Consider the following 11,211-nt stretch of genomic DNA (forward strand, 5'->3'; position numbering starts at 1 on the left):
CTACTACTGCCAACATGAACAAACTACTACTAATACTGATACTGATACTGTTACTGCTGACATGGACATCAACTTAAAAAGGACTCGAAAACACTGTTGGGTTCCCCTTTTATGAGCAGCATTTTTATATACCAATTCCCAAAATCGCTGGGAACACGTCTTTATATGGCAGTTGTAAGTTAGAAACACGTTCATTTATTTTTTTTGTCAACCGGAAGACGTCATTGGAATACGTCTACATACGTCAATGTGTGTTGGGACTACGTAAAGAATTGGTTCAAAGCACGTCAAACATAAGTTAGAAATAAGTTTCGCGTAAAAAAGACATTACCGCGACGTGTTTCGACTTATGAGTAGCTTATAAGTAGCCTTTGTGGACGTGTGTAAGCGTCCGCATATCGTGTGTACAACTTATCCCCATCGCATGCGGAACGTGTGTCATACGCCAAGTACATCGTAAAATTTTGAACATGTTTAAAATTTCTTGACGTACTCTACTTACTACGACGTATGATAGCGTACTTTAGCGTTCTACTCACGTATACCAAACTTACTCGTACCGTATTTGACGTGCCCCAACGTTTTAGACACATTTTTCTTATGTCGGCATACGCTGGCAAGATCGCCAAGGTGTGACTGCGATGTTGACACTTCCATTTCTACGGCAGTTATGATTCGAATCGTTGTGCGTCAGCCTTTTAATAGGCTACGTCACGACATCGTCGGCGATGCGTGCAACGCGCTATGCCTAAGTTAGACTATCGTTGGGCATAGGTTGTGTAGGCCTACAACAGGTTCAGCATTCGTTGGTATAAGTTATCTATAACACAACGAAACGTTCTGTGTCCGTTACTAATGCGTTATACATAAGACCAAGTCGCTATGAATACTTCCGAATGTTTAAAAAAAAAACATCAAAAGTTCAACGTAAGCCAGCGTTTTACATAAATTTTAATACGTTGCCATCGCTGGCTAAAACGTCAAGGTGTGACTCGGCCTTTAGGTGCAAAGACAGTCAGTGAGAATGGTTCTAAATGCAGTGACAAATGAGGCATTAGTCCTTGAGGTAATAATTGTGTTGCCATCAGCTTATAATTTCAACCCATCTCGATCACCATTGCCAGCGTGAAAGTGGAATTGCTGCTATTTGTGCATGGTTTTTGTCTACATGTGTTAACATCTCAGTTGTTTTCTTTGAGTAAACCAAAATGCTAGTTTGAAAATCTTGAAATTACAAGATCAACTTTATATTTTAAAGTTATGTGTGTCACCTGCTCTTCCTCAGATGCTGAAATTTGTTCCTGAGAAAAGTGACATTGACCTTTTGGAGGAGCACACACACGAGTTTGAGCGCATGGCTCGTGCTGATTGCTTTCTGTATGAAATGAGTAGGTGTGTGTGTGTGCAGTTTTTCACTTTCTTCGCATCACAGTACATGAGTAGGAGGAGGTTTTACCATCACTGTTCCTGTCTGTCTGTTCGATGTTGGTCATTGAGAATTGCATCGAGGTTTAATTGACAGGCAGGTCGAGACGATGCACTTTCCTTTCCTGCTTGCAGGATCCCTCATTACCAGCAGCGGCTGCAGGCATTGTACTTCAAGAAAAAGTTCACAGAGCGTGTACTGGAATGCAAGCCAAAGGTTGAAGGTAAACCTCGAGTACCGAGGAATATTTTTGCTGAGATGTTTTTTCGTAGAAATGTTATAAAAAGGTGATTGCTCCGTCCTGTTTCTATTTGTCTTAGCTGTGCTGACAGCATCGCGTGAGGTTTTGAAGAGCTCTCGCCTCCGTCATCTCCTCGAGGTCATTCTAGCTTTCGGAAATTACATGAACAAGGGCCAGCGTGGGAATGCCTTTGGCTTTCGACTCTCCAGCTTGAACAAGATTGCCGACACCAAGTCCAGCTTAGACCGGTTTGTACCAAATTAATACAGGCCAATCAATACTGTCCCTTGTGCTGATATTATGTTGGTGATTAATATTGAACTCGTGCAGTGTTCCTTGGTCTCGGCTTGGTACACCTCAATCGTATTACATCTGGTAATCATGTCGTCTCTGTGGGGTTGGCATATTTACTGTGCCAGTGGTGAGCCAAACATGCAGCCGTATCATAATTGATTTTGTAAACGAAAAGTTGATGTGTATTTATCACCGCAAGGAAAGGCCAATAGCCCTGAGGTTGTTTTCCCTTCCTTAGCCTGTTTTGCTCCATTTACGGGTTACTGCTCAGTTGGCAGCACATTGTTTCCCATGGTGGGTATACATACTCTTTTACCCTAACGGAGAGAGGCTCGTTTTTTCGTGTAATTATATAAGGCTTGTTTTGTAACAAAGATTGCTTACTGTCTTGGGCTGGTTCTTTGACTCGTCTTGAAGGCTCGCAATGGTTTTTAATATTGCATTGAGTGGAAACAATTGAAGGCAAAATTCTCCTCATTAGTCTTATCTCATGCTCTTGTTTTAGTTTTCTTTTAATGACTGTGAGAATTTATGAAATTATCTTAAATGATGTTTTTGGTTCCAAAAAAAATTAAAAATTACATCCACCTCGAGCTCATTCATAGTGGAGCTTGCACATAAATCGCATGTAGGACAGGGACGTTGGGAAACATTGGTGTACTATTGATTGAATTATAAAGACTTTGATAGATAAGGAAAGAAAATTAATAAACACTATGTGGGATATAAACAGTCGCTCAGTACCATGAGCTATGTGCTGAGAAGGAAATGGCAAACAAGCACATGATCACCAAACATGTTTCAGGAAAGAACCTCAATAAGGATTGACTTTTAAATTTGAAGGATTTTTGGAATGAGTATTTTGGATTTGACCACTCTGGACACTACACCTGTTCACTTTTCTCAGCTGCACACATTCCTCCCACCTCAGGAACCAGACATTGCTGCACTATCTTATACTAGTGCTTGACAAAAGCTTCCCAGATGTGAAGAAAATCCGTGAAGATTTACAGAATGTTCCAGCTGCTGCTAAAGTCAAGTGAGGAGGGCTTTGAGAATATAGTTAAAATGAAAAATGTGGGACAAGGATTAATGTTGTCGAGGTCATGGATTGGGGAACTCCATTTTATGAGCCTCTTGGTTGTCCATTCCACATCACGGGATGGAGTGTGGATGTTGATTCAATTTGAGGAAGTGATGTTTTGTAGTTTTTTTTCTTAGTTTTCTCTCTATGAAACGAACATGTTGGTTTAACCAAAATCAACAAACTATATTAATAAAAAATAACAACTTTACTGTTATAAAAGTGTTTTTCTATTTTTGACAGCATGCCCGACCTCGAAAAGGAAATGAACACTATCCGAGGAGGCCTCAAGGAGATAGAGAAGGTATGTTGAAATGGCTGCAGTAGTTTGAGGATTTTGAGGGAGAGTATAGTATTGTTGTGGTGCCGGGTTCGATGGCAAGGACGATCGCTAGATGGAGCAGTTGGGCCGTCTCCCACCGAACACCGGAATTGAAGGTCGTCACTCTGGATAACTCCGAAGTCGACGGGTCGCTTATGGACCGTGGACGCCAATATTTCGACCGCGTGGTTAGGGTCTTTTTGTCTGATTCCAGTTTACCTAATTAGCCGCGCGGTCTAGCTACCGGGGAAGCCACACCCTCGGCCGGCTTTGTCCAAACCGAGTCGTTGTTACCGACTCGGATCCGGCGTAACCGAGCGGGAATTTTCAAAGCCGCGCCGGTCAAAATGACAATTTACGGCACAATCGGCCATCCTGACTCAAGCCCGAACCATACTGGGTCAATGAAAGAAAACAAATGAACTGGAACATTTAACAGTTATTTATTTATAATATAAGAGGGAGGGAAACACAGAGCAGACTTAACCATGAATAAGAATGCAGGAAAATGTACAATGGCAGTCACTTAAACGATTTCTACTTGTCAGACTGGCCAGACAGACACACACCCAAAAAGAAATGGACCTCGTGGGTCTTTATTCCCTTCAGCTCAAGAGGGAAGGCGAGCTGAGGGCCAGAGTCTAGCCAAGTACCTGGCCGCCTCGTGCGGTTTCATCGACTCGCCCACCACAGTGGGACTCGAACCCATGACCCAGAATCCAACGAGCCCACTATCATGGCTACCACGAACGAAGATTGACGACACTATCACCACGGAACACCTCCGCCATGACCACCACCACCACAAACACGACCACCGACCACCAAGGAACACCGAAAAGGATCACAGACAAGAGACCAAGATCGCAACACACCACCATCCAACACTGGATACAGCTCGCGATCCTTCTTATTCCTCCCCCGGGTGGGTGGAGGGATCCGCTCTGAGGTAACTTGCCTCTGGATTGGTTGGGGGGCGTCGGGCGATCGGTGTCCTCATTGGACGAGGTGAACATTCCATCTGGCTGGGGCGGGGTCGGCTCTGAGGTGATCTCACCCCCGATTGGACGAGGGGAACATTCCATCTTGCTTGGGCGGAGTTGGCCCTGAGGTGATCTCACCCCCGACTATGTCCGTGGCCTCGAACACGTGCGTAATGGTGCTGAAGGAGTCAAGGGGGATTTAATGCAGGAGACTAACTAGAAAGAAACTCACAGCGCACACATGAAATTCCCATTAGACACAGGGGAGGAATTCTAACTATCCACATATACTTAACAAAATAACTAAACTTTGGGTCAACTGTAAGTGTGAAGGCGAATGGTTTCCAGATTCGTAACAGTATTATCAGCACAAAGTAATAAAACAAATACTTCGTATTTGTCCCTGAAGTACAGCCTCTGGAATCCTCGATTGTGATGTGCCAACTCTTCATGATTTTTTTTTCCTTTTCGGGGTCCTTCTAAAAGCTCTTGGAAGAGGTGCTTCCTGTAGTCCAAAAAACAACTACCCCCCCCCCCCCAACATTTTAATTTTATTTTTCAATATGTAGATGTGAATAATTAGCAAGAAAAAGATTCCTTTCATTAAAAATTACTCATTGCATATCAAAAGATTCAATGGTGCTCTTTCTTGAACTTGTGTTTAATCCCCTTCGTATAACTTTCTGAACACCCTTCATATATTAAAATAAATGGCTGTACATGTACAGTGTTATAGAAAATGTAATAAACTTGATTTAGTGAAAGTACAGTGGTCTTTTTAAAAAAAAAACTTTTTATTTTTGTATACCAAGTCGAGGCTCGTGTAAGAGCTAATAAACAGAAATGCATAATGAGGCAGGAGAGGAGGAGCGGGAGAGGGAAGCACAAAATAGTGGGGAACAGACAATAGGAGATCTGCAGAAGGGAGAGGGATGGGACGGGGAACATGGGGAATACAAGATGGTACTGGAGGGACTTTCAGGAAGGAAAACAGGAAATTTGCAGGTGGGTTTGGGGTGAGTAAGAAAGCCTGGTGTTGGCGCAGTGGTTAGGGCAGCGGCTTGGGATCCAAAAGGTCCTGAGTTCAAGCCCTGTTGGGCCACTGAATTAATACACCAGGGGGTTGACTCAGCCTGTCATCCTTCCGAGGTCAGCGAAGTGAGTACCAGTGTACTGGTCCGGTGTATACCCCGGTTAAAATAGGTGTACCATATCCCTGTGTCGTAAGAGGCGACCAGGGTTGTGTCAGGAAGGGCATCCGGCGTAAAACATGTGCCAAATCACTATGCGGATCATACGGATGATCCGCTGTGGCGACCCCTAACGGGAGCAGCTGAAAGAAGAAGAAGAAGAGTTTGGGGTGAGTAAAGATTGTGGTTTTGGATGGAGGTAGATAACAGATGGTGGGGAACAGCTGTTTTGAAAACCTTGAGTGAGGAGTGGAATTGACGAGAGTGTGGGAGTTTGTTCCAGAGGCGGGGGAAAAAAAAGGAATGAAATAGTGAACTTCTATCAACTCTGGCAATAAGTAGGCCACGGACAAGGTTGTTGGTTATATACAGACACTTGAATATCCACACTGTGTTGTGCTTGTATTTACAGATGAGAAAGTGATAAAATTATTTTGTTGAATGTGCCAATTTTCACAAACGTTTGTGAACAAATTTCAATCTCCTCGGCAGGTTATTTTGTTGCAAGGCCCCATTTTTGAATTCTTAGCAATATGATATATGGGTATGGTTTCAGTTGTTCACTAAATGGGTAACATCGCTTCTCTCAACAATCAATTTAGGTCCCAAAAACTTCTGTTAAGCTTCCTATTTGACTTGTCGTCGGCATATAAAGTAGAGCAACACTACAATCTTTTTTTTTTTTTTTTTGCAGAATAATGATTCTTAAAGAGTCTGAAGAACGTTGACAGTTTTTTTTTTTTTAATAAACTTTGAGCCTGGCAGGGCTTGTTTGTGAGGTGGACAAATAACATTGCAGGAATAGAGATATGTGAATCCTTTCGAAGAAATCTGACATGCTGTCAACCTGCCTGTGATGAGCAAGTTGTGTAATTGTTTTCCTCACACCCTTGAATGTTCAGCATTGGAGAACCACAATAATTCCAAACCATAGTGATAAAGGGTTTGTGTTATGATGAGCTGACACATTTGAGGAAGAACTTCATGTGGCAGCAATGGTCCAGATGACATTTGGTTTAAGCTTGCAGATATATGCTGTGGAGGTTTTATTGGAACCATTGCGTCACAGCATAGACTGTGCTCGCAAAGTAACAAGCATCTTGTATAATATAAACTTTCAGATATTTCGCAAAATGATGTAATGTTCTGAAGCTTCTGGATGTGATGGAATTCTGCTCAGTAAGTGTTCTAGCTGGCTCTTTTCCCTTGGACCTGAAGTTGCTCCCTTCTAACTCGTACTGCAACAACCAAACATGTTTTGGACAGGAACTGGAGTTCCAGCAGAATCGGGATCATCAACCGGGTGATAAATTTGTATCGAGCATGAGTGACTTCATCACAGTGGCGGGATTCAGTTTCTCTGAGCTGGAGGAACTGCTTACTGAAGCGAAAAAGCAGGTAGACTACCTTTATCTCATCTTGGACATAATAGCTGTGCTGGTGTTTTGTTTTGTTGTAACAGCTGAGAAGGAATTGTCAATGGGGTCTGCAGTTCCATTTAGATCCCGATCCTTAACTGCATGATTAAGTCCTAATTTTTAATTTGTTCCCTGTCCCCCACCCTCTTATCCCCTCTCCCCCAATCCCCCGTTAATAGTTTGCAGTGATGGTACGAAAGCTGGGTGAAGAGATCCGGAGTACACCTGACGAATTGTTTGGGACGCTGGACACATTTCTGCAGGCTTTCTCTGAGGCTCAGAAGGAGAACGAGGCTCTGAGGCGCAGACGTGAGGAGGAGGAAAGACGTGCTCGCATGGAGGCACAGGTTTGTGGGGTTTGTTCAGGGTCGACCATTTGATATAAAAATGAGAGATGAGTAAGATTTGGTATGTTGGTCCGAGTTTTATCTGATGAGAGACAGGTTTGCTAACCTGTCTCTCATCAAGTAAAAGTGATGCCAACACTCAATTTTTCTTTCTTCGTCTTTCTGTTCGTTCGCTTATATATTGTATATCTTAAGAATGGATCATTGTACGGCCACCAAAATTGGCTGACTTTATGGGGAAGGGAAATCTTTCATGGCTTGCATGATGGCAAGCAAATTTAGCACATTCCCAAGGGACAATGAGTAAAATAGGGGGGAGTAATTTTTGGGGATTGAGAAGCGGGGGAGGGTCTCCATATTGCAGTCTGGCTATTCAAGCAAGCCTTGTGTGCCACAGTGCTCCCAAAAGTGGCTTGCGTAATGCCCCTTCCCCCTCCACCCCCTGCATTGGTTAAAGAAAATTATTCCCTTGATATATTTTTCAATTTTGGGGCAATCTCTGTAATTACCTCTGCCAATGAGGTTGGTGGAGGTTGTTTTCACCCTTGTCTGTCTGTCTGTCTCTGTGAGCAGGATATCTCAAAAAGTTGTGGATGGATCCAAATGCAATTTAGTGGACAGGTTTGGTGTGTGACAAGGATGAAATGTTAGGTGAAGATTCAGATCCAGATTGTATAATTTTTTTTACTGATTCTTCACCATTGAGAGATGGGGCCAAAAACGATATACAAGACAATATCTCAAAAAGTTCTGGATGGATTATATGACAACTTGGTATATGAGTTTGACAGGTGACAAGAACAAGATTATTAGAATTTAGTTGGGCCGGATTTGCATCCGTACCTCATCAGTGGGATACAAAACGTAAACTGTTCAGCCTTGTGGAGGTATGCACTCTACCGAGTGCCATTTTAATTGCTTGAGGGATCGCTAACATATTTGCGAGGGTTAGTATAGGCACTATTTGGAGTAAAAGGGGGTTGGAGAGTGGAGGTTTTTGAATGGGAGTTAGGGTTTTTAGTTGTGTTGAGCAGAGGGGGGTGTAACATGCATACCCCTCCTTTCGTGTTGGACTTTTATTTAAGACTAGACGACCCATAAACCCATTGGGTTCCCATTGTGACAGCGGTTGATGATAAAATAATTTCAAAAAAAAAAGAAAAAAGATAGCTCCAGCGAACTATGCCGCTGAGGTTGTTTGCATTGATCAAATTCTCCTGAAGAGTACTTGACTGAATCGGGAATTTATTTTTTAATATTTTTTTTCGTTGCCCGATTTGAACGAAACTTGATGTTGCGCGTCAATGTGAAAAAAAAAAATGGAGAAAAGAAAGTCGAAGAAATTATTGTGCGTAATCTTCAAAACACAATTTTATTTATTAATGAACACGGAAGTATTAGATCAAAATGGCGATGTTTATTTTATGCTTAAAAATAAATCATTCTTTGTCTATACTAAATGTTTGAGATTTTAAAATAAATAATTTCAAGAAAAAAAAAAGATACCTCCTGCGAACTATGCCGCTGAGGTCGTTTGCATTGATCAAATTCTCCTGAAGAGTACTTGACTGAATCGGGAATTGATTTAATAATTTTTCGTTGCCCGATTTCAATGAAACTTGATACTGCACACTGCAAGCAAATGGTGAGTAAGCTGGCCATAAATTTTTGTGCTATTGTGTACCGTTTTGGCTGTATTTCGGGAACATGCATACATACAAGATGAGAGTTTTGGTCATATATGTAGGTGGATAGATAGATGCTGCTGAAAGGGGTGAATTATCATTATTTATTTTCTACATGACATGTGCTGGCACAATGTGGGACCTGTATTTACCGCCCCAGCTTCGTGAGCAGCGCGAACGGGAGAGAGAGGCACGCAGGGTGCGAGCGGGTGCCGATGCGGACGAGGGTGGAGAATTTGATGACCTGGTTTCAGCGCTGCGTTCTGGCGAGGTTTTTGACAAAGATCTTAGCAAGATAAAAAGATCTCGCCGGCGTCCTTGCTCCACGCTTCCTGTGCCTGGTCGAGAGCGCCCACTCACCAAACTTAACATCTGAGTTTTGTTGTCGGTCCAAACTTCATTCTTCTTTTTTGCAGCAGAGCCACCTATGCCACCAAGAAAAAGGTGCATTGTGTTGACTGGACACGTAAGCCATGATAAATAATATTAAAAGGGTTGCAAAGTTGTGGTTTTCACATTTTCTGGTTCTGAGCATGATGGTGATGCAAAGATCTACTTGCACTTGGAAAGCTTGCTTCGTACTCCCCAGAACCTTTTCTCTGCAGTGTTCTATCACAATTGCCCTGACTGTGATATTAAATTTTTTTTTGTAAAAGGTAAGAAAAACCTAAACATTTCTACTTCAAAAGACACTTTGAAACAAAGCAATAATCAATGAAATGCTCAGCTGTTCGTCATCACAACTGATGCATGGACGTGACACGCCTTTGGCAGGCTATGATTAGTGCACTTGGAGCAGCATCCGTACAGGTTGCCTTTTGTTTGGGGACAGTAATTGTAAATGTGTAGATTGCCAGGCTTTTTCTTCCTTCTGAAGCAGGCTCCGTACACTTAAACCTCAGGTACATCAATTGCAAATGGGTTAACAGCTTAACAAATGCAACATGATTGCATAGACGCTTCCTGTTCTGCAAATGATACCCCTGCTTCGATCACGAGCATCGATTACTTCTTTCAGGCATTGATGGGATTTTTCGACATGGAGCTGCTCGTTTCCGCCATCGAAATTAATTGCTGAAAACGAACGTGAATATTTTTTCTTTTCCCCCTGCAGCAGTTAAAGACTGGTTTGCATTTACTATCAAGTTATGCCGATGTTTTAGCTTTTATTTCTGATGAACAATTCAATATGATGTGTTCCAGTAGCACACTGACTGTAAAGTGATAGTTTCTAAGGAAGCTGTGCCTTACCTTGTAGGAATTCTGACATTTTCGTGAAAAGGTACTTTGTACCATCATGAAGACTCATTCAAATGCAAGAGTTGCTTACAGGTGAGGTATCGACAAGGTTTTATGCTGATGGCTAAACTCGATTGTAAGTTTCCCATTGTGATTTGGCATGGGGGGGGTGATTATTTGTTCTTGTTTTTTGCATCTTGTGTCGTGTGATATGGATTTCCATTGGGGTGGGATGGGATATGACTTGTCAGGAATAGTTCAAATCTGCATGGTGTCAAGTTGAACTTGCACTTTGTGTGATGGACAGTTTATTACAATTCCCATAATGCCAGTAATTAATTTCCTTTGTACTGTATTTAAACAGGTTTTCTTACCCCCCCCCCCCAAAACAAAAAAACAAAAAAAAAAAAACAATGCATGTATTATTGTTCTAAATGTACATTTTGTGTATATTATAGTTTGCATCGCAAACTTCTCGCTTCTCGAACGCAAGATGGATAATTGCTCGATGCCATTAGAGTGAAAAGCTATCCAGACATTTTGAGATGTCACATTCTTTAAAATGAATTGTATAACGTTCTACCTGTGTCATATCTGGAAATGGATTTGACGAGTGGGAAAACAAAAAACACCGATTTTTTTTATTTTATTTTTTTTTGCACACCAGTTTGCTGTGCCCCACATTTGTAATTTCCTTTGTAATTTTTGCATGCAAAATAAAATTTTGATAAAGTAAGAAAAAAAAGCTTTGAAAGAAAGAAAAATACAAAATCATGACTCTTGGACAAGCAAGGTGACAGAGGGTAAACAAACACACTGGGCAAACAGGTGGATACAACCAGTGAGGGAATGAGCAGAAACAGACAGACAACATGGTATTACCTGCAAGTATTAGGCTTGGTAGATGGGGTTAGAAAACGAGGATCGGGTTTGCTTGCTCAGGTACCCATGGACTGGCATGGTTTAAAATGTACTTTATTGA

At 41.9% G+C, this 11,211-nt stretch overlaps 1 protein-coding gene across 6 annotated transcripts in view; it reads left to right on the forward strand.

The window, feature by feature from the left end:
* LOC147020531 (disheveled-associated activator of morphogenesis 2-like) overlaps positions 1 to 10,643 on the forward strand; it is a 332,638-nt gene extending 321,995 nt beyond the window's left edge. For all 6 annotated transcript variants that reach the window (XM_085895960.1, XM_085895958.1, XM_085895963.1 and 3 more), the window contains 8 exons: positions 1,286 to 1,392; positions 1,561 to 1,649; positions 1,747 to 1,915; positions 2,893 to 3,000; positions 3,289 to 3,349; positions 6,807 to 6,938; positions 7,138 to 7,305; positions 9,151 to 10,643. In XM_085895960.1, coding sequence (XP_085752086.1) covers positions 1,286 to 1,392; positions 1,561 to 1,649; positions 1,747 to 1,915; positions 2,893 to 3,000; positions 3,289 to 3,349; positions 6,807 to 6,938; positions 7,138 to 7,305; positions 9,151 to 9,366 — 1,050 coding nt within the window. In that variant the 3' untranslated portion in view covers positions 9,367 to 10,643. The remainder of the gene's footprint in view (positions 1 to 1,285; positions 1,393 to 1,560; positions 1,650 to 1,746; positions 1,916 to 2,892; positions 3,001 to 3,288; positions 3,350 to 6,806; positions 6,939 to 7,137; positions 7,306 to 9,150) is intronic.
* The last annotated feature ends 568 nt before the right edge of the window (positions 10,644 to 11,211 follow it).

The sequence above is a fragment of the Eptatretus burgeri genome, chromosome 9 (genome assembly GCF_056783735.1).
Source record: "Eptatretus burgeri isolate ZD-2024b chromosome 9, Ebu_testis_v1, whole genome shotgun sequence".
NCBI classification, from domain to species: Eukaryota; Metazoa; Chordata; class Myxini; order Myxiniformes; family Myxinidae; genus Eptatretus; species Eptatretus burgeri.